This window comes from Marmota monax, unplaced genomic scaffold, assembly GCF_021218885.2.
Source record: "Marmota monax isolate L192 unplaced genomic scaffold, Marmota_monax_Labrador192_F-V1.1 WCK01_AAM20220418_F8-fsc00059, whole genome shotgun sequence".
Lineage (NCBI taxonomy): Eukaryota > Metazoa > Chordata > Mammalia > Rodentia > Sciuridae > Marmota > Marmota monax.
Genome location: NW_026693595.1, coordinates 8,460,044 through 8,486,210, shown reverse-complemented (window position 1 = coordinate 8,486,210; position 26,167 = coordinate 8,460,044). Strand labels below are relative to the sequence as shown.

Below are 26,167 nucleotides of genomic sequence, written 5' to 3'. Positions count from 1 at the left end.
GAATCATCCCATTGTCCAGCATATCCACTCTGTTGAGTGCTCATTAGTCACTTCTTGGTATCTTAGTTGTCAGATCAGCTGTCACAGTATCATAGTGCTTATTTACTTAATAATGGCCCCAGAGCACAAGAGTAGTGATGTTGACGATTTGGATATGACAAAGAAGCTGTAAGGTGCTTCCATTTAGCAATAAGGTGAAAGTTCTCATAAGGAAAGAAAAAAAAATTATATGATGAAGTTGCTAAGATCTGTGCTAAGAATGAATCTGTGGGTGAAATTATGAAGAAGGAAAAAGAAATTTGTGCCAGTTTTACTGTCACATCTTATACTACAAAAGCTATAACCATAGTACATGACAAATGCTTTTTTAAGATGGAAAGGGCATTAAATTTGTGGCCCAGTACTATCTGCGATTTCAGGCATGTATACCAGTGGTCTTGGAATGTATTTCCTGTGGATTACTGTGGACTCCTCTAAGTCTTTTTTAATTGTTTCATGTTTTAAAGTCCAACTTGAAACTTTTTTCTTAAAAAGTTGACTTGTATGTCTCCTGTTTAAGCAAGAAAGCACATTCTACTTTTCTATTACTGACAAGAGTGGAAACTAGATGTCCCTGCCTTTGTGCTTAAATTAGTCTTTAATACTTTAAGCTGTTCACTAAGTTTGGATTAAAAAACAGTTCTTGATATTTTCATGTTTTCTACTATTCGTATATGATTTTCTGATGATGAGTAAAAATGCTGGGCCAGATAAACAGTTCTAGGAAGTTATGCAAAGCCTGTTTTAAGCTATTTGAGTTTGGCTTGAATATCTTATTATGCAAGGTGAAGTTCATATTTTTATCATTATGCTTAGCCTTTATGCAATTTTTTGTCACTAAATTTGAAATTTTGGGTTATATTGGCAAAAAGGAGTTTGAATTTTGTTATCTGTTAGAGGAAATCTTAAACTTCTGGTTCTGTAGACAGAGATTTGTCAAGATCAGGAGAAAATATACATCTCAAGAGTCTATATTCTGTATATAATGTTATCAACATTCTAAGCCAAAAATGTCATTTTCATCTCTACAATCTCTTTTCCACTCAGCCCTTGCTTATTCAGTTAGAGAGAAAATGAACTTTTCCTTTGTACTTATTTTTCCATGAGATCAGTGTCACACTTTCACTTTTGAGCAGTAAGTACCTTGGCTCTGGATAGTTTATTTTTCTGAGCTTCATCTTACCCAATTTATGAAAAGGAAACTATTTATCTTTAACTCACCAGTATCACTGTGAAGAGTAAATGGAAAGAGGAAACAAGATGACACAGGCAAAAGAGCCTAGCTCAGGACTTGGTCCACAATGTATGTTAACATTCCTTCTTTCATGAGAGTCCTAAAGAGCAGGAATTAAATAATGACTGTCCTTTCATGAGAGGTTTTTGTGTAAATACTAAACTATTGATTAACTCTGCAGAATATAAAAGGAGTTGCTAATTCCAAAAATCAGCACTTATAGTAAGAAAAATATAATTAACATATTTATAAGGCAACATAAAATTCCCAATATGTTCCTTACTTTTCATCTTAAAATGGATTATATTTTAAAATAAATTTGATATTACTATAAAATTGTTATTTCTGTTGATTTACAGAGTATTGTTACAATCACATTTGAAGTACCAGGAAACTCGAAGGAAGACAGTCTAAATATATTTATTCAGGTGAATACAGTTTTTAACTGATTAATGATTGATCAGCTGTTTGTTGCATAGTTGTTATTATTAGCAATGCTTGGTCTTATTAAAATATTTCACTTGATACAGAATCTCCTGTGGGAAAAGAATGTAAGAAACAAGGACAATCGCTGCATGGAAGTCATACGACTTAAGGTGCAGTATGCAATATTACCCTTGTAGACTTTTGGACAAAGTTGTTTTCTTGGCTGTTAAATAACTATATTTGATTTTAAATTAAAACACTGGTTTTGGTACAAATATCTTTGTAGACTTTAATTTTTTCTCATTGCTGTAAAGGAGCTTTGGAAATCACTGCAAAAAGCATGATTTATTTGCACAGCTTCATTTTAGTATTGCTGCTAAAACAACCTTTGTGCTTTGAAATGTTAGTCCCTGTTCTCTACTCCCAGGTGTTCTGAGCAGTTCTTTGGCTAGTAAGCTTGACTCCATCATATTCTCCTCCTCTTGGCACCAGAGATTGGTCACTTAGAGAAAACTGTGTTTATTTTTCCAGGAGAGCTTCATTTAACAGAGAAATTTTGTTGAAAATCCTTCCCCTGCTGAGCCTTATGCTTCTTGATTCATTTGGCAGACACTAAACATTTATCATACTCTATACAAAGTTACTAAGGACTAGAAGAATTCTTGTTCTCTGTGGAAAGTCATTCATATCACTTGACATTTGGGTATATATGTCAAAAGGTATTTTTTCCTCTCAATGGAGTGGTTCTAAGGTGTGTGCTTAACAAATCAGCAGTCATTTCAGTGTATACTCTTGTCATCTCACAAGTGTGCATCAAGTTTCTATTACTGTTCATAACTAGATTCTCTCTCCAGTTAACAACTAACTTCCTGGGGCTCTGCCTAGGATTTTCTGCACAGTGACACAGGTGAATCTTGGTCTACTTGCACATCCCACACACTCAGAGGAAGTAACCCAGATCTTGCTTGCTGCTGCTTTTGACTGTAACACCAGCAACTTCCCATGATTCAACCGGCAGAACACATTTCTTCCCGTAACTGCTTTTATCCCCTAGGTACTATACATGGGGTGGTTATCTAGAAAGGCAACAGTTTGGGTATTTACACTAATGCTTGCACCATGACCTATGTAGAGTTCATTATCTTATCTTGTACTACTTCAATTTCAATTTTGCCCTTAAAATGTGTGACAGCTTCTCAGCAGTTGTCTTCCTTTGGCTCTGCCTTTGGCCCTCCTCCTATCACAACACCAAGTGATTCCGGAGCAAAACAGTCTTTCCTGTTAAAAAGAATTAGTCATACAATCATCACCATGTTTAAAATGTTAACTCTAGTAACAGCTGATGTTTCACAATCTTTATATAAATAATAGAAAATTGATGCTTGCATAATTTTTCCCAAGGCGTCTCTTATTCCAAAAGTTCAAATTTAAAAAGCAGATCACACAACTGAACATAGGAAAAAAAAAAAAAAAAAAAACAACCTGAAAGAAATATCCTCCAAATAAGCAAGTATGCCAAAAACCCACAAAAATTGTATAGTAGGAATGAGTGAGCAGTTTGTCTCCTATTTAAAAAATATATATGTGAAAATATATGTCACAGACATTTCAGAGAAATTAATTTCATCCCTATAGCAGCTAGTGTATCAGATAATTTCTTTCCCATTTCTGTAAATCAATACAAAGTGAACTTTAGATAAACGTAATAGTTCTACTCCATTTATTGCAAACCATTTCTAGAACAGATAATTTAATTAATCACTCAAAATCCTTTAACTTCTCAAATTTTCTCACTAATTCTGCTTAAAAGCAGAATAATTAATAGTATATGATATATTACATTTTATCATTTTGTTGTTTCAGTTTTAGGTTGTGATCAATAACACTGAAAGACTTTTTTAGGCTGGCGATGTAGCACAATGTTAGCATGCTTGCCTAGCATACACCAGGCCCTCGGTTCAGTCCCCAGTACTGGAAAAAAAATATGTTTTAGACAACTTAGTGAGAACCTGTCTCCAAATAAAAAAACAAAAAGGGCTGAAAAATGTAGTTTAGTGGTAGTGTGTCCCTGGGTTCAATCCACAGTATCACCAAAAATAATGCAAAGAAAAGAATACTATATGTGTTAATTCTATTATTAGAAAAAAGGATTGTTTTTTAAAAATCAATGTACATAAGTCCTTTTAAAAAAAATATTTATTGGGGCTGGGGAGGTGGCTCAAGCTGTAGCGTGCTCGCCTAGCATGTGCAGGGCGCTGGGTTCGATCCTTAGCACCACATAAAAATAAAATAAAAAGATGTTGTGTCCACCAAAAACTAAAAAATAAATATTAAAAAATTCTCTGTCTCTTAAAAAAAAGAATATTTATCTTTTAGGAAACTATTTTCAGTGCACAATAATTGGAGTAAAATAATTTCCCCAGATTTATGAAATTTTTGAAAAAAAATGGCAGAAATTAACCCATTCATAAAAAGCCATTCATTAAAAGCAGAAATGCATCATTTCTGCTTTTAACTTTGAGCTGAGTCTGATTGATCACTCTCTGTGAAGCAGGGGTTGGTGTCGATCAAAGACAAACCACAACAAGTGATTGTCCAAGGTGTCCATGAACTCTATGACCTGGAAGAGACTCCAGTGAGCTGGGAAGATGACACTGAGAGAACCAATCGATTAGTCTTTATTGGTAAGTGGCAAAGGATAAAATTTCTAAAGCAAAATTTTAAAAAAGTTTTGAAAAGGATATTATGTGCTTTATAAGTAGGATATTATGTGCTTTATTTTAATTAAAATAAGCTTGTGGTTAGTATATTTGTCTTAATCATGTAATAACATTCACAAATACTCATTAGGCCTTTTACTCTTAAAATAATTTTAGAAAAGTGGTTACTCTTAAGTACCAATTTGGTTCTGAGGCTTAATTAGAAAATCAAAGAAGGAATCACTTAACTATGTTGTTTTTATAGATTTCTGAAGATCATTAAGCATTTAACAATCTGAAATTGATGGGTGAACTATGTTACTTTAATAAGCAAAATATAATTATGCTATATTTTTTTTATTTGCAGGCAGGAATTTAGATAAGAATATTCTTAAACAACTATTTATTGCTACAGTGACAGAAACAGAAAAGCAGTGGACAACACAGTTCAAAGAAGATCAAGTATGTCCATAACACTAGAAGCATTTTTTATCAAAAGGACCAGATGGTAAAAATGAGAATAAGTTCCTACTGGATGCATTTCAATCATCTACTATTTTCATTACTTCTGTTATGAATTCCAATGTATTTTAAGATAGTATTTATTTTACAGGATTAATAAATTTTAGTAAATCAGTGCTATAAAACATTTGACATTCACACAATAAAATTAAAAAAAAAAAAAAACCTCTGAAGTTTTTTTTTTTATGGGGGAAAGCCAAATGTTTCACAAAAATTTCTTTCACAATTCATTTTTCACAATTTGAAGTTGATATATGTGGAATTCCTACCCTTTATTATTTATATTAATATTAAGCCTTTGAACATTTTCATTTTCCCTTAAAACTTCAGCTGACTCAAGAGATATGATTATTAACAAATTTTTTTTCTGAACAATTATTGTCACTTAGTTTCTGTTACATGAAATAAAATAAGTCTCTGTTGTCCCTAACGACTTCAAATCTGGAAGAAGTTTGAGTCAAAGATATTAAGTCTTATCTCTTATTTATAATCAAGCCTTACTGATCATGTAATGAAACTTCAGCTATTTATTTTGTAATATATTTAGGAGATTCCAATTTTAGAATTTCTAAGCTAATTTTACTACTGGTATTAAATTCATCTTGATTATTTTCATCTTCTTTAATTCTAATTATGAGCTAAAAAGTGATGAGGTACAAACCATCAGCTCTAACTACAGTTTAATAATCTTTATTTAGTGTGTAAGTATATAATGACTGAGGAATTCTTAGTAAGGGCCAAGTCAGCGTAACTTACTCAGATTGTTGGAAAAGCGTAGGTAGAATTTAATGAAGAGCTTTCACAAACTAATAGTTGTTAGCTATCATAGAAGACTATCAAAAGACTATCAAAAATTTTTGGATTTTTTTCCATACATTTTAAGTTAAGGAGTTACATCTGTGTTTTGAATGGTTGTCATGGTTGAAGAGAGAAAGCTAATGGATTAAATTACCTTGATTTGGTTATTACTGTTACATTCTTTTGGAGTCTGCTGGTAAGTTTGCTGATCCTGATCTTCCTTCTATTCTGTTCTACATTTTAAAAATATAACTTCTCTATAACCACCCTATTGCCTCTTGAATCCATTCTCTTTAATTCAGGTGTAAGAGAATATTTTGAGGGGCTGGGGGTATGTAGCTCAGTGGGAGTGCTTCCTTAGCATGTGTGAGACTCTAGCACCACAAAGAACAAAAAGACAAGAACAAAAGAAAAATAATATTTTGTGATAGACAATAAATCAACCCAATAAAACACTGATTTTTAAGTCACATCTGAGATTTAAGTCTAGCTGTGCTGCTTCTCAGCTGTGTAATCTTTGGCAAAGTATTTACCCTGAGATTGGTTTCCTTATTTATCAAGTGGGTAATAATATCAATCATTCCAGGATTAAATAGGTTTAGAATGCATCCAACACAGCTCTTGGCACATAGCAGAGCCTATAGAAATATTTTATTCTTCCTAACAATTTAAATTTGTTTTATAACTAATGTGTTCACAATAATATTCTTTGGCAAATAATAAGTGTCTAAATCGATCTGTTCTAGACCCTGAAAAAGGGCTTTATCATTAGTTGTAGGAGAAATTTCTGAAATAATATTAATCTATATGCTTGAATATCTATAAGACTCATGGATATCTGTTTCCTTTGAAGTGTACTAAATTAATCTTTAAATGTTTTTCATTATACAAGTATTGTATATGAGTATGTTTTAAGAATGCAAACATTACAGATAAAGTGAGTCTTTCCTCTCTCCTCCCTCATCTCTGTCACTTCTTAGGCCTAAACCAATGTTCCATCCTTATGCATTGTTTCTTTTCACTTATGCATTGTTTCCCAGAATGAAACAGTGGGATTCCCAGGGATCATAGCCAGTCTAAGCTGCTTCTTCAGGGAACTTAAGACATTTGTCATAGATACCCTCAAGGATATTTCCATGACAGTGCTTACAAATCTTTCTTATTCTTTAACTGCTGCATAGAAATTTAGATTATAGCATACTTTTTATTTTTATTTTTTTTAAGTTTATAGAGACCATCCAGTTTACCTCTGTATTAGTACTGGTGTAGAAACAGCACATAATAGATAAAGGCCAAATTCTCACATTGCTTACAGTCTTGTGGAGGGATATACATAAATGAGAAAATAGGAGGCAGCCCTAAGCAGGCTGATATAAAGATAAACTTTAGATTGGGTGGTCATGGAAGGTGGCCCTTAAATTGAGAACTGAATTAAAAGTAGTCATTCATACAAAGTAGGGAAGGAAGCTCCACATAAAAAGAGTAAGTCATTTAGGTAGGCAAGATAATAATGTATTGTGGAGACGGGGGTGGGGTGGAAAGCAGGGGTAGCAGCAGCTAGGTTTGTTGTTCCTTGTAGGACAGAGTTAATCATTAGGATCCTTCCTACTGGATGTATTTCAATCATCTATTATTTTCATTACTTCTGTTATGAATTCCAATGTATTGAACCCAGGGGTGCTTAACCACTGAGCTATATACCCAACCCTTTTTTATATTTTATTTAGAGACAGGGTCTCACCCTGTCTTAGGGCCTTGCTAAGTTGCTGAGCCTGGCTTTGAATTCACAATCCTCCTGCCTCAGCCTCCTGAGCTGCTGGGATTATAGGTGTGTGGCACCGTGCCCAGCTAGGATTATTCTTAATACACTGGTAAGTGACTTTGAGTGTGATCTTTGTGCACACCTCTGTGTGCATGTTTTTCTAGAGTAGATATTTAAGTGTGAAATCACTAGCTTCTAGGATATGCACGTTAACATTTTTAATAGCTTTTGATTAATTGGCCTTCCAAAAGATCGTATCTTTTGCCTTTGTTCAGAGTGTAAGGCAGTACACATTTTCTGAAACACATTTTAACTTGTCTATCAGAATGGACTGGCATCTCATGGATTCTTTTGGATTTTATACTGTATTGCATGTTACATTTATTCCTTCCTTGAGTTGAGGGTATATTCTACATTATTTTTCCTAAAATAAAGTATTTTCCAATTATCAGAGCCATAATTTAGCCTATACCTTCAGGACACTGGAAACTTGCTAAAGATATTCTGTAGAGGTTTGGGAATTGATAATAATATTAATGTGGACCTTTCTTTATGCTATAGAAGATCTGCAGGGTAATATGATGATGATCATTATCATCACAGTTTAGATGTGGTTCATCTGAAATTTTATAGATCCCTGTGAGATACAGGATAAATTACAATACTTGCTGAGCCTCATTTCATAAAATGGAAGTAACAAGGCAACTTTTCTTTGGATTGTTCCAGGGATTCAAATTTAAAACACCCTGAATAGATTCTCAACAAATGTGAATTCCCTTTTCTACAAGACTTTTTTGCATATACAATTCAGGCTTCTGCACACCTTAAAACAAATGTTTCCTTGGGAGGCCTTTTCCAGTTAAAGAGGCAAGAAAATTGTACTGAGTTTATGAGAGATGTAGGGAGGTATCAGCATAAGTTGTGAGGGGTGGACCCGGTGATTAAGAGGTCAACTTGGTAAAAACTTTCAAAGTTTTCTCTGTCCTAATGACTACCAAATGGTGTGTGAGTTAGAAAGATAGCTCATTTCATTTTGTTAGACTCCTAAGCAGACTTGTGGGGTGGGGGTGGGGGTGGCTTTTTATCACCTTCCCTTCTTGCTACCCAGAGTTGTATTGTTTTTAATTTTGGGGGGTTTGCTTCTATTCAAATTATAGTATTTTTATTTTTAAAAAGTTGTCTTGGGGGATGTGGATGTAGCTCAGTGGTAGAATGCCTAGCATGAGCATGGCCCTGGATTGGATGCCCAGCACCATACAAAAAAAGTTTCCTTTGGCATGGGGTTGTAGCTCAGTGGTAGAGCACATGCTTAACCTGGCCAAATCCCTGGGTTTACTCCCCAGCACCAAATGCATAAATAAATAATATTCTAAAATTAAAGAGAAATTTAGTCATTTTATAGACTTGTGAGTAGAAATTAGGAAAATCAAAAATATCTTTTAGAGTTTTTAATTCCTAGATTGTGAATGTTAAAAGCAGTTATCAACAAAGTAAAGCAAAAGCTAATGATTTTTCTTTTTACCCTAATGATTTTCACTACTTTAGAACATTATGGGTTTGGTTGCTAATTGATTGTTTCCCTTAGATTACTGGTAGGTGGGAAAACTATATTTTTAGATTGCTTTAAGAAGATTTTTCTCACTTCCAGAAATGCCTTACAATTGGTGGGGGTGATATAGAAAGAATTGAATTCTGCTTTTGACTATCTGACAACTCACCCTATTTGAATGAGAAAAAAAGATATTAGAATTAGTTTATCAGAATGAGTCTTAATAGTAGAATCAATTTTACCTTTTAACTCTGTTGATGACCAAATTACCTTAAATTTTTATAGAGTGGAATGGAGAAAAAATAAACATCATCATTCTTCTTGAAGATTAGAAAGGTTTGGTTTTCAAACTAGAATGTTGTTCTGGCAAAACAAAATTAAAACAAAGAAGTGATCACCAAACACTTGAGTGCCCAGTAAGGCACTATGTTAAATGTTGTAGAAGCTACAAAATAAAACTTGATTCTTTTGTTTGTTTTTAATGGTACTGGGGATACATCCCAGAGATGCTCTATACTGAGCAAAATCCCCAACCCTCTTTCATTCTTATTTTGATATAGGGGCTTAGGAAGTTTTCCAGGCTGGCCTCAAACTATTGGTAGTCCTCTTGCCTCAGCCTCCTGAGTAGCTGGGATTACAGGTGTCTACCACCATGCCCAGCTAAAACTTGATTCTTAAGGCAACACTATGGAATTGATGGAGTGGGACGTTAGGAATTCCTTTTTCTTGTTTAGAGTGATGTACCATTATTAAGTTTTCCCAACATATACAACTTAGTTTTCATTGCTATAGCTCTTTTGTTTTAACATTTGATTTGGGGGATGACTTTATTCACATATAATTGATATGCCATAAAATTGATACATTTAAAGTATAAATTTCATGTTTTTTAGTATACCTACAGTTAGATATTACCACTATCTAATTCTAGAACATTTTCATTACCCCTAAAAGAAACTCTACAGCCTTTAGCAGTTACTTTCCATTGTCCCCTCCCCCAGCCAACACAAATCTTTTTGTTTTTTAGATTTGCCTATTTAACTTCCTTTCATGAATCATGTTTTCAGGGTTCATCCATGTTGTGATATGTGTCAGTACTTCATTCCTTTTTGTTACTGAATAATATCCATTGTATGGATATGTCATGTTTAGTTTATCAACTCATCAGCTGATGGTCATTTAAGTTTCTGTTTTTTGTCTCTTAGATCCTTTTATTCTCCATGTTTAATTTTTTAAAAGAATGTACTATTAAAGGAAAGTTTTAGATTTACAGTAGATTGAGCAGGTAGTAGTTTACCCCTATGCACATACTATTAACAACTTTAAATGGTATGGTAGCTTTGTACAATTAGTGAATTAATATTGATTTATTATCATTAGCTAAAGTTCACATTTTTTGTTTCCCTGTTTTTTTACATTTTTTCTGATTGAGAATCCCATGCAGGATAGTACATTACATTTAGTAGTTATATAACTCTTGACTGTGACAATTTCTTAAACTTCCCTTGTTTTAATTATCTTGACAGTTTTGAGGAATATTGGTCAGGTACACAAGACGCTCTTCTATTAGAATATTGGTCAGGTATACAAGATGCTCTCTAAAAACATTCTATTGATGTTTTTTCTTATGGTTAGACTAAGATTTAGAGAACAAAGATCAGAGTGCCATTTTCATCATGTCATCTCATAGGTATGTACTATCAACATGATCTAGGCAATTGATGTTGGTTTTGATCAGTTTGTTGAAGTTGTATTTGTCAAGTTTCTCCACTGGAAAGGGTTACTTACTCTCCCCCCCCCCTTCCATATAGTACCCTGGAATAAATCACAAGTAGTGGAGAATTATATTCCACCTCCTTATGGGCAGAATATCTACATAATTTATTTGGGATTCTTCTGCAAGGGAGCTTTCTCTTTCCCCCATTTATTAATTTACACAGTCATTGGTTTTTATCAATATGGATACATTTATTTTGTACTTTCTTTTATAATCCAGTACTATTTTATTTTGTTGCTTAAATTGTCCCAGCTTTGGCTACAGGGAGCTCTTCAGTTGTCTCCAGTTCCTCTCTGACACACACTCATTAATGTGCGTTTTTGAGCACATATTTAACATCCTTTTATTTGTAAATAACCCAAATCCCCATAGAAGTTGACTTTAGGAAAACTAACAATACCCCCTTTCCCAGGTCATCTGATTCTTTTGCTAGTGGGGAAAAATATACCTCTTACCAGAGGCTTGAGGGGAGAATCAGGTTGAATGAGACATCTGTGCTGGCCCTCCAAAAGCTTAGATCACACAAACAGTCATTGGTAAATTTGGGATTCAGACACAAGTCTCTTAGGCACAACCCTTCTGTTATTTGTTCTCCTTTAAGTTGCATCTAACTAAAAAGCCTTAGAAGGGTTAAAACTTCAGCAATACAGAGTAAGGCTTAACAGTAAGGAAGATGTTCTTCAAATTCTGTCTGAAAAGTACTAGCTACTCTACTTTTAATCCTGAAGGTATGAAGCTACTTTTTGATTATATTTTGCCCTTATAGTTATCTTCTGATTTCTCTCTGAAAATTCACTGTCATTTTATAAACACTAATGTGATTATGTGATTCTATGAGATGCCACCTCACCGTTTCCCCCAAGTAGGTGGGTTTTAAATTATTTATGTATTGTGGCTTAATATTTTATCATAAGAACCCTATTTGTATAGTAAAATGAGGCCAATCTAAAAGTCTTGTTAATTCCAAGGATTCTAGGTGAGTCAGTTAAATAGCTGTTGTCATTCCACTCCTGTTATTACAATAAATGCTTTGTGTGTCTAAAAAAGGTAGAAGGATCAGAAGAAGGAGAGAAAAAGAATGACATTTATGGATAGAGATTCCCTTTGGGGGCCAATTTAATGTTGTGAATCAATTAAATTGATCATAACCATTAAGAAAAAGAAGAAAATATCAGGAATCACTGTAGTGTAAGGTTTCTTTTTTGTGAAACACATTCTAGGCATGCTTATTTGTACGTGCAAGATAATGGTATCAAATACATTTCTTACTGTAGCCAAATGTTCAAAGAAGTTGGAGAATTACTGCTGTGAGGAGGCAGGGGAATCCTCTATTTAGTCATCCTGCCTTCACTTCACCCTGAATTGCCACAATTTAGTGCTCTGATATTTGAGTCTTTTTAAAATTTTTTGTCAGGGAGAGCATATGGGAAACTTGTATGGAAGGTAGGAAGGACAATAGACTCCTTGGGCTGAATATTTAAAAATAATTCAGGCCACCATTCTGGATGATGACAAAATCCACCAATGAAAGTGGGTGATTAACCATCTAAGAAATATCCCCCTCCTCAAATAAATCCTTTTACTGATAATTCAACACCATATACATTTCAGTGCTCTACCTCACTGCCAAATTCTGTTTGCAGAAAGGTCCGAACGTCAAGGTAGTCACTGAAGACCATATTTTCTTCAGTTTTATTTACACAGTTTTAAAGCATGTTCACAGAACCCAGGCAATGCCAGGGCTAGTGGGCTGGTTAAACTCGAAAAGCCAAACATATGGCGGGTGGCTGTAAGGAGGAGGGGGCTGAGGGGCTCCTCCCTTGAGTAATGTTTGCGCTGCTGACCCTCCTTATTGGACTGCGTCAGGGGAAGTGGCACCGCTCTGAGATAGGGAAAGAAGGTTATAAACGGGGGGAGGGGGATCCGGCACTCAGGGTCTCAAAGAAGCTTTAATAAAAGGCAAAGTGCATCTTTGCCGAATGGTATTGGAAAGGAGAAGAAACAAACACAATCGAAGACTAAAAAGGTACTAGCGTTTCTGCTTCTTGAAACACTCATCTTAGGCAACACACTCCAAGCCAGGTGAGTCACCGTCACCTTCCCTGCGTCTGCAATAACTGCCCTTCCATGAGCTTACCAAGAGCCAAGCGCAGTCGCTTCACACCGCAGCCCAGCTTCCGAAGGTCGGATGGAGAAGACGGTGAAATTGATGTCCTGGGAGAGGAGGAAGATGAAGACGAGGAGGAAGAGGAATACCAGGAGGTGGAGGGGAGCCCGAAACACCTAGAACGGCCACACCAGCCCGGGCCTCAGGGGGCGCGACCCGCTGCGATTCCAGTTCCCAGAGAGCGCACCGAGGGCGGCTATGGCCAGAGCGACTCCCCGGAGTTTGTCAGCAAGTTCAGGGTTCAGACGAGGTCCGCGGCGGCCTCTGGGGATGCCCCGCAGCCGACCAAGCCCCCCTACTCGTACATCGCACTCATCACCATGGCCATCCTGCAGAGCCCGCACAAGCGCCTCACGCTCAGCGGTATCTGCGCCTTCATCAGCGGCCGCTTCCCCTACTACCGCCGCAAGTTCCCAGCCTGGCAAAACAGCATTCGTCACAACCTCTCGCTCAACGACTGCTTCGTCAAGATCCCCCGCGAGCCGGGCCATCCCGGCAAGGGCAACTATTGGAGCCTGGATCCCGCCTCCCAGGACATGTTTGACAATGGCAGCTTCCTTCGACGAAGGAAGCGTTTCAAGCGCCACCACCCGTCCCAAGGCGGTCACTTGTACCACCCTTTCCCACTGCCTGCCGCGCCCGCCAACCTGCACGGCCCCCACCCAGGCCTCCTGCTTGGGTCCCCGGTCCCGACGCAGCCTGTCCCGGGGGCCTATCCCACCACCACACCCGGGAGCCGCCAGTGTGCCCTGCTGCACCCACATCCACTACGCTACCTGCTGCTCTCAGCCCCGGCTGAAGCGCCCAGGAGTGCGGAACGCGCGGACTTGGCAATTCCCAGCACTCTCCAGTCGCTGCAGCCCTCGCTGGGCTCACAGCCTTGGGAGGAGGGCAAGGGCCCGGTGTCGAGGCCTAGAGGCGGGCACACCTCCTTCAGCATTGAGAGTATTATGCAAGGAGTCAGCGCTGAGGGAAGAAGGGCCACGCAGTGTCTGCCCCCGACTCCATGGGGCTACTGCCACCTGCTCCAGCACCCGTCGTGCCTGTTGCACCCCCAGGGCCCGTTGCTGAACGTGTCCGCCGCTCGGACAATTTTACAGCAGCAGCAGCAGCAGCAGCAGCAGCAGCAACAGCAGCAGCAGCACTGTGTCAGCAGCTGTGCTACCAGCAAAGGAACGCTGTTGGGCCGGCACCTGTCTGCCGTCGCGGCGCTGCTAAGGTACCAGCCGGTAGCAGAGGGCTCTAGACCGACTTCGCTGGCCGCCTCTTCTGGTGGAGAGGGGACTTCACCAGCCTTTTGATTAGTAAGGACACCCTGCCTCCTGGCCAACCCCGCTGGGCGCACCTGGAGTCAGGTGTCAGAGCGGTACCATCCACTGTCTGGCTCCATCACCTCCCGAGGCTTCCACAGTTTTTCCGATTTGCACTTTTCCTGATGAACTGTGAACAAGAATGGGATATTTTCGCTTTGGTATTAAAAGAAAAACAAAGAAAGCAGAATCTCCAATGCAGAGTTTCCCCATTCTTTGTTCCCTAGGAACTGCAAGTATGCCCCAGAATAGCGCAGAATGCGTATGCTCTCTGTGTCCTCCTGAAATACATATCTAATACAAAGGAATTTCAATTTCAGAACATTTATTTCTTATGTTTATTTGATGTGCCATATTCCATGGGAAAGTGTTAAAATGAAGCCTTGCTCTACAAATTAAATAAAATTCTAAATCCCAACACTACATCGTTTATATTCTACCAATGTCTCATTATTTGGTTTGTAAATGGAACATCATTTAAAACTTATATTCTTTCCCTGCAATTAAACAACTTGTTTTTAGGATTCATATTCATTTATGAATATAAGAAACAACCAATGTTTAATTTTTTAAAACATTTTGAATATTTGAGTTTGAAAAAGCCTGCCTTTTAAATGGGAGATTTGGTATTAATGAAATCTCTAGAAGAAAAAGAATACCAGGATATGTATTATCCTTTTGTTTTTCTTTTTCTTTTTTTTTTTAATGTGTTGACTTTTTTAAGCTGGAGTATGCTTTGAGGTCAAATTGAAAAGTAGTGGACATTCATGCAGGAGAAAAAGGATACACACATATCAAAGCACTAAGATTTCCAAAGCTTTTTCTTAAAACAACAAAAGCTTCTGAAAAGATTTGCAGCCATTGCTGGGCTTCAGGTGACCAAGTGGGGGGAACGGAGAAAGGCAAGAATGATCATCAAGAAATACTGCGGGGGGGGGGGCGGGGGGTGAGAAGCAAATTTCTAGAGATAAGTCGTTTTGAACCCTTTCTGAGCAGAGTTCATGTTTCCTGAGAATTATATTCCAGGCGTCTTTGAAGAAAGTCATTCTGTGAATGTTCCCCTATTCATTCCCCAGACGTAGTTGTGAATTTCTCATTTCAGGAGGGAAGGAAAATGGCACACACTCTTACAGTCATTTAACTAACTGGCTGATTTTTAAACGTTGGCTTCGCATATACATTCCATTATTTGGATCTTTGACGCGCCCTACCTGCGATCCCCACTCGTGGGAAAGTTGGGAAAGTTCCCAGGCCCCACGCTTGGTAGTTTCCAATTTCTCTCCCCTTTGCATAAGCAGTTTTCACCCTCACAGCACCACTGGTGTCTGAAAAATAGACCCCTTTTGGCAAATCTGGCAGGTCTCGGAATCTGAGAATTTGGAAACAAACCAAGCGTCGACGGGACCTATTTCATTCCTGTTCTCACCCGCTTATAGTTCAATTTCCCTTTGTCCCTGTATTCAGTTAACAAACGCAATCCCAGAGCCGGGAGCGCTGCGACAGCACCAAGAAGGCCGCCGGCTGGCAAAGTGGATGGTCGCCTGGTGCAGCGGGTTCAAGAACTCCGAAGGCTTGCCGAGTCCTTACCGCTGGCCGGCCCTAATGGAGGTGCTGCAGTCCCCGGGGCGCCGGCGGTCGGTCGGTGGGGAAAAATGTGCAGAGGGGATGTCGCGCTCGGTTGGTGACCAGGCCTCTGCCAACCTCCTTCCAGACCGCGCACAGCTCTAGGTCACAGTTCTGGATGCTCGGCCCGGTTCTTGAGGTTTTCAAGGGTGACGTGTTGTTTGGGGGTAAAAACCTCGTCGCTTTCGAGTTTTGCTAAGAGTGGAGGGTCAAAGAAGACCCTTGGACCCGACTTATTGAGAACAGGCTGTTGGGATGCACTCGGAATGCACTCCACTTGGAGCTGCTCTGGAGAGTAGCCCAAGGGCCAGAGCAAAGAGCCAGGGATTGAGCGGTGCAACGGCTGGGAGAGGGCAGAAGGTAAACTTGGGGAAAGGGACTCATCCCCCTGTCCTATCCTTTAGTATATAAGAGCACGATTATTATTAGTGGTTGTCATTCCTCTGCTCCTTGTCAAGCAGGCTCTGGGTTTCCTTTAACCTTTCCAATACTCGATGAGGAAGACCCTAGATTTCCTTCCTACCCCGCATTTTGCTGACTGAAAAACTCAGAGAACTTAAGTCGCTGAAGGACCCTCAGCACTGGGACCTGTCTGCTTTCGTAATCACTAAATCTACCCACACCCACGACCAGCTCCAGTCTGAGCCTTCCGCAGGTCCCAAAAGCCAAAGACCCACGAAGGCCCCGGGTGCCACAATCTTTCTCCTAGCCTCTAGTCACTGTCCCCTCATACCAGAAAGAGCATTTCTCTCTTGTAGATCCCAGGCGCTAAAGGATTTGCGATCTGTCAGTTCCCTAAGCTTGGCACCTGGGCTCTCTTCTGAGTCTTCAGAGGAAAGAGCCTCCCTGGAGCAGTGGGAAGGTCAAGGACTGGAGTTCACTAGGTCACATCCCCGCCCATGAAAAACTAAAGCAATCAACAGAACTGGGAGGAATCAGAAGAGTGTCCTGTTAGTTTTTCCTTGCTGATGTGATTTTCGTTGCCTCTCTTCAGCTAGTCCCTAAGTCCTCACTTAGTTCACCCAGGCACCCCTCCAAGTCCAGGGAAGGTCATATTGCAAATCCTTCCCCTGTCACCTATCCAGTCCTCTCCAAATCTTGGCTCTGAGGGCCACTTTGCGCATCTGGAAGACTGAAAAGTGCCCAAGGAGTTAGATAGCACAGTCCTGGGATGAGGGACCAAGAGGCGATAGGTTTGGGAGTTGTTGAACTGGAGGAAGGAGGAGCATTTAGTTCATTAGGTCTGGGTCGCTGGAGTGGGAGTGGAGATGGGGGCCTCTGAGCAGAAGGAAAGAGAATGTCTGGGGATCCTCAGGGGCTGGGATCTTCCAGGTTGGCAGAGGGCTGTGACCCAAGGTGCCTATCTGTGGCCAGCAGGCCCCAGCAGGTGACATCTGCATCAGCGGTAACATTCCATGTGCCCTAATCCTTCTACATTGACTATCCAAAGTGAATAGTACCTGCTTATACACTGGAATGTAGCTAATGCTTCAGGAAACTCTTTGATCCCTAGACTGTGTCAGACACCCTTGCTCCTTTCATTTTGACTTGGATTCAACAATATACGGTAAAATCTAAAACAGCAGAAACTAGGAGAAAAATACGGCATTAAAAACTAACAATGCTAGCAATGAGATCAAGCAAATGATCTTTTAAGATTCTGTGCCTTTTACCACATTTTATTGGAAGTGTGGGAGAATCATGGTTCTTATTCCCCCACTACTTTTGGGGAGAATGTTCACAAATGTCTTTCCATATTAACATCTGATTACAGTTTAAATAATAATCTTACTGTAATTGCTAATGTCAACTTCTTGTAATTTCTACAAAGGTAGTTTAGTCTTAATAGATTTTTTTCATATCAGCACTAAAATTACTTAAATGGGCTTTTAGAGTTCGTTGATTCAGTATACACTGCTGACTGCAAAGAACTGATATAGATGATAACTATTTGTGCCAAAATTTGTTCTCCCAGAAAAAAAGTAGATGTAGAAAAAGATAAAGGATTTGAGAATCTATTATGAAATTCAATTCAACCTCAGTTCCCTGTTGCTCAATTACCTTAACAGAGTCAAAGTTTAGCTGAATTCAACTTAAGTTCTTATTTGTACTTACAATGGTGGAATGTTTATTAAATCAGTAATTAAGCATATTTGGAGACAGTTATGATTTAGCCAGTGAAGCAGTTTCTATTCTCAAATTGAGAAAACAATGAGGTTTAGGAAGCATAAGAAATTTCCTTTTCTTCAGATACTGTGATTTTACTATTTATATCTGTGACTATATTCAAAGCCATATTTATGATTCACAGTTTCTAAAATTAAGGTGACCTATTGTGATCCAAGATAATTGTTGAATAAGATATATTGTACTATATTTCAAGCACTTTTTTCTTTAGTTTTTAAAATTCATTTTTTAAAGTGGAAAATTCCAAACATACCCAAAGGTGGAAAAATTAGTAAAATTATTTTTTATTATAATTTTATTGTATTATAATACATTACATTGTGTTTTAATTAACCTCATGGCTGGGCCAACCTTGTTTTATCTTTACCATCTAATGGTCCTCTTCCCACTGGATTATTTTGAGTTCATTTCTAGATATCGTTATCATTTCATCCATAAATATTTTTAAATATTTCCCTAAAAGATAAAAGTTTCATTAATTTAACCATACTGCCATTATTACACCTAAATATTTCTTTAATAGCATCAATTAATTTAATTTAATAGCATCAATATCCTCATTTGGCTCAAAAGAAATTTTTTAAGTTGCTTAGTTTGAATTAGAATGCAAGTAAGGATCACACATTGTGTTTGGTTGCTATGGTTGTTTATGTCTCTTTTAGGTTTCCCAATTCTCTTTCTCCTTTCCTTGCATTTTTGTTGAAAAAAACTAAATTGTTTGTCCTGAAGAATTTAACATTCTGAAATTTCTGGCTACAAGTAATATTTTCATGGCAAGATATACACGGAGATAAGATTATTTATATGAACTTTTGGATATTAGAATATTTGCAAAGAGGCAAGCATGGGTCTAGGAAAGCTTATGTGAAATTATCCTAAATATGTATATAGTATTTCCAGATTATTACTTTTGGTGTGTTTATAGAAATACAAAATTATCAAATTTTCATTGAAAATTTTAAACCTAATTTTGCTTTTGTGAGACTAGAGAGCTCATACCTTTAAAATTTTAGTTCAAAGGCATTTTATGTTTCAAATTTTAAGTTTTATAGTATTTTGTATGTTAAAACATAGAAGCTGGGCTGGTGCTCTAGCTCAGTGGCAGAGCACTTGCCTAGCCTGTGTGAAGCACTGGGTTTGATCCTTAGCATCACATAAAATTAAACAAATAAAGGCATTCTGTCCATCTACAACTACAAAAAATAAAAAAATTTAAAAAACCATAAAAGCTAAAATGTCATGTTTCTATGAGGGTCAGGCACTGGGTAATAGTACAAATTCTGGGTTTCTAAAAAGAAAAATTATTTTAGGATAGCTTTAAATTAAAGAGAATCAGGATATGAAGGGAATTAGATTGGAAAGAAAAAAACGTTCACTTGAATGTAAGAAATAAGTTTAATAAAAATTAAAGGCAGCTAATTTTTTGATTCCTTATTGCTTTAACAAGTATGTGTACAAAATAAAATTTTCATTTCCATTCTTCCATCATACATTGGACTTGAATGATTTAATTTGTCTTATTCTGCAATTATTTGTAATTTCTGTGCCTGCCACTATCTGAAATCTTTGGGAAAGTAGAAGCCAAATCATATTCATCTTTATTTCTCAAACAATTCCTGACACCTTGTTAAAAATACACAGCCAAATTAATTGAATTCTCTTATATCTATTGGTAGCTGTATAAATGAGTGATATCATGTTTGCCTTTAAAATTTAAGATTCAATGGTTCTAAATAATGTTCAAATTATTAACATTAATGTTTAAAAAGTATTCTTTACCTAGAGCAAGTAGATTTTAAGAAAAGGCTGTATCTTTTTATCTTGTAAAATGTAATTAATCCTTAACCACTTAATACCTATTTGATAAGGAGCTGATTTTTATGCAATATTTTTTGGGTGTTTTTTAAAAATTGCTTATCTTTCTGTTTCACTACATTAAACACTTAGTGTTTTGTCACATGTATCTCTATATAATACATATACATTTTAATATATAATACATTTAACATTTGATAGCTTTGAAGATTTAATCTAGAATAGATTTAAATCTTTTAAAACTAAACCTATTTCAATACCTACTGAAAGGAAATAGCTTTTGTTAAAATAAAACTTAGACTTATGTTTCCTTGGGAACTCATTCAGCCCCAGGTATAAATGGATGTGAGAATTGAGTCTTCATATGAAATCTGTATCATTGCTTCTTGGCCTTTTGGCTAAGATCAAGTGTAGTATGTAATCTGCATGGCATGATTTCCACTTAGGTTGCTTATTAGTAAACAACTTAACCTCTCTGTGTTTCAATTCCCCCATTAGATTTCACCTTACAAGGTCATTGTGGGGATTACCTAAAGTCCATGCATGCAAAGTACTTAGTGTGGGAGCTAGCATATGCTAAATGGTCTATAAATGTTAGTTATGAATTAATGATAATAATAGCTATGATGTGTCCCTACATATGGGGGGAATCTTGCCTGACATCCTTGTGTCACAGTCTTCACATGGTGGCCATCTTTTATTTCCTGCTATTACTCAAGGCTGGTGAAGAGCGTGTACTTTTTCTGTCAAAAGATTTGCAATGCTAGTTCATTTTAATTCAGCTTTGAGGAGAGGAGGAAAATGTGCACCATTACTTCTCAGGACCAACAGGACCTCTCAGGAAAGCATTCTTTGCTTACACAGAGACTTGCCCTTGCCTCCCACTGAAGCCCAGCAGCATAATAAGAAATAGCAACAATAGTTCTAAAATTTTTAAATCAGCATATGTGCTAAAAAGCAGGCACAAACTTCTCTCATATGAATAAGCTGTTTTGTTTCTGTCCAACTTAATTTTCTCTTGATGTGTACATTTATTTTCCATTCATTTGTCCAGAAAATATTGATTGAGTAATTACTCTGTTAGGTGATGTACCCAGAGCAAGAAATACAATGAACAAGACAGATGCAGCTAGCCTTGGACAGACATGGAAGCAAGTAACTAAAAAGTCATGTGATAAATACTATGCTAGGTGAACAGTGTTATATGAGCATATAAGGAGGGACAGGGACAGCTGGGGATTTCCTGGAGAAAGAGAATCCTAAGCAGAGTCTTGAAGGTTGAGGAGGAGATAGCAGGTAAAGGAGAGAGCACTGGTGATCAGACATCTAAATAGTGATGTCTGGTTGGCTAGCTTCTCTGTTTGTGACAGTGGACTTTTAAAGGATATGTGAGTGCTTCTCATGGACCATAAGTAAATCTCAGCAACACAGCCAGGTGGTTTCATGTATATCCTGCCCAAGAAAACCACCTACAGGGGAAAGGGGAACTTAGCCTTAGGGAGCTGGAAGTGGCTTACCAGAGACCTCAGGGCTGTGGATGGAGTGGCAAGTCACCAGCTGGAATAGATATTCATTTGCTCACTCACAGGTGAATTGCAGGTGAGGCTTCCCTGTCAATTGACGGGAATATTTCTAAAGAACCCACAGACGTACCTAAGAGATGGGTAGTCAGCTTTACTACCTGCCACATGCAGAGGTGACAATGCTAGAGCCCACAACAAATCAGTGAAGTGGCGTTGGGGATGTGCCTTAGTGGTACGGTGCTTACCTAGCATGCTTGAGGCCCCAGGTTCAGTCTCCAATACTGAAAAAAAATTAGTAAAATAATAACTACACTCCCATTGCCTCATCTGGGCTGATCTATTAGCCCAATAAACCTGGGACTGATGGGTGTTCTGGGATATGGAACTTTCTATGCTAGAAAGTGCCAGGAAAGTAGACAGTTGGTCATCCTATTTGGGGGTAGGATGGTGGTTACCAAGGATAGGTGGTGGGGTGAGGAACAGAAGAGAATTATTGTTTAATAGGTTCATATCCCCAAATAACCATCTCTGCCCCAACCCTAACTTTGGAAGAAGTCAGAAACTTTGTTAGCAAGATGGAGAAGAACTAAGGGAATGGAGAGAGAAACCCCCACGCTCTTCTTCCCCAATAGTAGATCCTCAACTGCAACAGGCCCTAGTCCTAGAGGGAGAAGTCTAAATCTGACACAATATTGAAATCTTGTATATTACTTAGGGATGACAATTTTAAGTTTACTGAATTGAAACTGCATTGTACCATATGAAATAGCCAGAAAACTTTTTTTTTTTAGTGAAAATCATGTAACATAAAATTTACCACCCTAACCATTTTTAAATGTAAAGTTCAGTAGTGTTAAATACACTCACGTTGTTTTGCAATAGAACTCCAAAGTTTTGCATCTTGTGAAATGGAAACTATGTACCCATTAGGCAATGATTCCCTGCTCTCTACCCCAACCCCTATGCCTGGTAACCGCTATTGTATTTCCAAATAACTTTTAAAATTTCTTGACAGTGACCAGAGAGGCCTCGGTGGGAGGGAAGAGTGGAGGGAATGTGTGTGTGTGCTAATTGAATTTCTGGGGCTGGGGGCACAAGAACCCAGAAATTAGATTTAGGGACACAAGGAGGGACAACAGAACTGTCTTCTGATTTTATCTGGATTTCACACTTGTTTAGCCTCATGGCTAACCTTGTTTACAGATCTGTATCCTCCCCTGGTGGAGGCTCTTGTCTTGCTCATATCCTCTGTCCTAGTATAGCCATGTACTAGATACTCAATGGAGATCTGTGATCTGTTACACGAAGGAATAGATTTTTGTAACTGTAATTGTTCTATAAAATGTATGTTTGTGGTAAGTAAAAATTAAAAGGTTCTGGAACATAGACTACTTGGGGTCAGTGTAATTCAAAGTCCATGGACTATGTATGACAGGAAGAATTTGGGAGAGAAGATGAGAGAGAAAACAACATGGTTGCACATTCTTGTTACTCAGTGCTGTTCAATGTCTTTAACAAGGAGAGATTTATTCTCTTGCTACTTTTACTCCAATGTCCTTGCATATTTTTGTGACTCCCAGTTGCTAATGTGGCATGCTCTGAATTCCCCTTCCAGTGTCATGTCCCCAATGTGGAATAGCCCCATTTCTGTGGATGGTGACCCCCTGCTGTGCTGACCAGCATGCTCCTATGCACAGCATTTGTGGCTGTCGGTAGGTTCTGCACCGCCCTGCCACCTTTCCAGCTGTCTTCAGCTATAACATGGACCTCCCCTGTATCTGTCCTCTGTGTTCACCTAGTTCCCTGAGCTTGTTGGAGTTTACCCAAAGGGGAAACATTTTTCATTTACTATTTCCTCAGGAGATTTAGAAAACAAATAATAATAATAAAATTACATCTCGATTAATCATCACACACACACACACAGGCTTAGTATCCATGGAAGATTGGTTCCAGGACCCTCATGGATACCTAAGTCTGCAGATGGCCAGATTTGTTACATAAAATGACCTAGCATTTGCATATAACCTATGCACATCCTCCCATACAGTTTAAATCATCTCTAGATTACTTACAGTAACTAATATAATGTAAATGATCTATAAATAGTTGTACTGTGCTGTTTAGGGGGTAATGATAAGAAAAAATTCTGTATTTGTTTAGATGTACTCTTTCCCTGTATATTTTCCATCTGAAGTTTGTTAAACCCACAGATCTGGAACCCACAGATATGGGGGGTCAATTTATATTAATTTCTACCTCCCCCTCCTCAGAAAATAGCTTGTTGCTGCTTTCCTTCAAGCAGCCCCATAGGCTGAATTTACTGTCTTAGACTTCTTTTTTACAATGCTGCCCCAAAATTACAGCAGCAACACTTTTTTTTTTTTTTTAAGGCACAGCCTTTGCAATTCTGTAGCTAGCTCTGCTGTCTGGTCAAGGCAGTCTCCTCATTGTCCCCAAACAGCCAAGTTGCCCTCCAGTCTCCAGTGCCCACCCTATTCCATCTCTCTGCCAAACCCTAAGCATCTTTCTCAGCCCGGTTACTTTTCATAAGTCCTAAGCACCTTGCCTGTTCCTCCCAATTTCACTTTCCTGCTAATTGCTGTAGCATTTAGATCCAGAACTCTCCCAGATGACACTTAATGGTGTTTTATTTTGTATGACTTCACAGTCACTGCCTTTTGTTCCTCTGGTGGCTTTGTAATATCTCAACTTAGCTAAACCAGAACACGATGTCCCAGATTCCCTTGCCTGGTATAGTTCCAGATCAAGGTTTGCCTCAAGAGAAACCTGTACAAAAATTGGAACTGAAACATCACAGTAGTTGATGTCTGAAGGTGGTTGCACATGCCTTCTTGCTGACGTGGGTCAGCAGAACAGCCCACTGCTCCCTTAGCTCTATCTCATCTGATTCAGCAGCTTCAAGTTGGGCACCTAAATGTGCAGACCTGTGGCCAGGGGCATCATCTTCTTTTTCCAGGGACTGCCATTGTAAACCTAAATAACAACCAGATAGAGCTTCTCCTGAGATTAGTGATATTTATCTGGGAAGTAGGGCCATAGATGTTGATTTCATCCATTTTGTATTTAAGATACTCGTACAAATCATAGGTGGAAACACAAAGAGGCAGTAGAAAATTCAAAACTAGAATTTGGAGCTGGGTGCAGTGGGTCACACCTGTATTACCAGTGGCTCGGGAGGCTGAGGTAGGAGGATTTGAGTTCAAAGCTAGCCTCAGCAACTTAACAGGACCCTAAGTGACTTAGTGAGACCCTGTCTCAAACAATAAAAAGGGCTGGGAATGTGGCTCAGTGGTTAAGCACCCCTGGGTTCAATTTCTGGTACAATAAAGCAAAAACAAAAACAAATTAGAATTTGGGAGAGAGGGTTGGGCTGAAAGATTTGGGGAGTGATCAGCATGGAGCTGATCAGCAGAGCATGGATAAAGTGAGAAGAGGCCATGAACCCAGGGATGCTGCAATTCAGCAGGTATCTGTGAGAGGTGAGATGAGGAAAAAATGAAGGAGGATGAGAAGGATGTGGGAAAAGAGCATCAGCAAGGACTTCATGAGAAAGAGCATGTGTCCCAGAGGACCCAATAAAATAGGATGGCTTTAGCTCTAGCAGGTTTTAGGTGGGAAAATTCTAGAATTAGAAGGAAAATCATGGTGACTGAAAGGATATAGTCATTCCATAAGTATGTTTTAACAAAGGACCAGAAATGAGATGGCTTAAAACAATAGAAATGTATTTTCTCACCATTCTGGGAGCCAGAAGTCCAAAGCAATGTGTTGGCAGTGCCATCCCCTCTCTGAAGGTTTTGGGGAAGAATGTGTCCCATACTTTCTCTTACCTCTTGCTGTTGCCTGCAAGCCTTGGCTGGCAGAAGCGTCACCCCCATTTCTGTCTTTGTCATCACTTGGAGTTCTCCCTGGGCATATGCCTGTGTGTCTTCTCTTTCATGACGACACCAGTTATAGCTGCCAAGGGGCACACTCTTAGCTAACTACTGAATTAGCAACTCTATTTCCAAATAAAGTAACATTCTGAGTTTCCTAGGAAGGACACGGATCTGGGGTGGGGGCATGGTCTGTACATGAGGTAAATAAGTGGCAATGAAGATTACAGACTATTTTTATTTAAGAAGCTGGAGAAGGATGTAGGGTTAAAGGCAGGATTTTTGTTTTTCTCCAAAATGAGAGAGGCTTGAACAAGTTATTATGTTGAATAAATGAAAAAGCCCTAGGGATGGAGAAGTTAAAGATTCCAGACCTGGAGCAAGTAATTGATGGCACCATGTCCCAAGGGATAGGGATCTGGAGTGCAGGTGGATAGATTGGCCAAGGACAGAAGTAGGGGGTGCAGGAAAGATGTGTGCAGATGCAGATGTGTTTGAGGAAAGGGGTCGTAGCTGAGTAGGGTGAAGCATGACAACACAGCTCCGTGCATATCAGAGGTGTTCAGCAAGTAAATCAAGAGCAGATGTTGGCAGGAGCAGCTGGAATAACAGCTTGTGAAATCAGCCCTACTTTGTGGGTAGGAGATTAGTTAAGGATTCTGGCCATGGGAACCGAGCAGAGAAAGACAATCTGCTCACGTCTACAGACTGGGATGCTGGGGGCACAGTTTCATTGTTAACCTGGAAACTGCTGTAGAAAGCCAGAGAGAAGCCCTGCCATCAGATGTGCTGGCCACTGACTTTGAGATGGATCTTCAAATGGCAGTAGTTTTACCC

At 38.6% G+C, this 26,167-nt stretch overlaps 2 protein-coding genes and 1 pseudogene across 3 annotated transcripts in view; all 3 read left to right on the top strand.

Annotated features, from left to right (window-relative positions):
• LOC124102986 (zinc-regulated GTPase metalloprotein activator 1B) overlaps positions 1-4,952 on the top strand; it is a 42,200-nt gene extending 37,248 nt beyond the window's left edge. The window contains exons 12-15 of one of the 2 annotated variants that reach the window (XM_046459449.2): positions 1,633-1,701; positions 1,804-1,869; positions 4,254-4,383; positions 4,766-4,952. In XM_046459449.2, the coding sequence (XP_046315405.1) occupies positions 1,633-1,701; positions 1,804-1,869; positions 4,254-4,383; positions 4,766-4,872 (372 nt within the window). In that variant the 3' untranslated portion in view covers positions 4,873-4,952. Of the gene's footprint in view, positions 1-1,632; positions 1,702-1,803; positions 1,870-4,250; positions 4,384-4,765 lie in introns of both variants that reach the window. The other variant, XM_058584029.1, reaches the window with a different exon arrangement.
• A 7,981-nt stretch (positions 4,953-12,933) lies between these two features.
• LOC124102929 (forkhead box protein D4-like 1) lies at positions 12,934-14,274 on the top strand. The gene has a single exon (XM_046459373.1). It carries the CDS (start codon positions 12,934-12,936, stop codon positions 14,272-14,274), a length of 1,341 nt encoding a protein of 446 aa, XP_046315329.1.
• Positions 14,275-20,286: 6,012 nt separating this feature from the next.
• LOC124103026 (U2 spliceosomal RNA) lies at positions 20,287-20,443 on the top strand (annotated as a pseudogene).
• Positions 20,444-26,167: the final 5,724 nt, after the last annotated feature.

Bases quoted from the DNA above. Each gene is read 5' to 3' on its own strand.
- LOC124102929 (XM_046459373.1), top strand. From the start codon at position 12,934: ATGAGCTTACCAAGAGCCAAGCGCAGTCGCTTCACACCGCAGCCCAGC.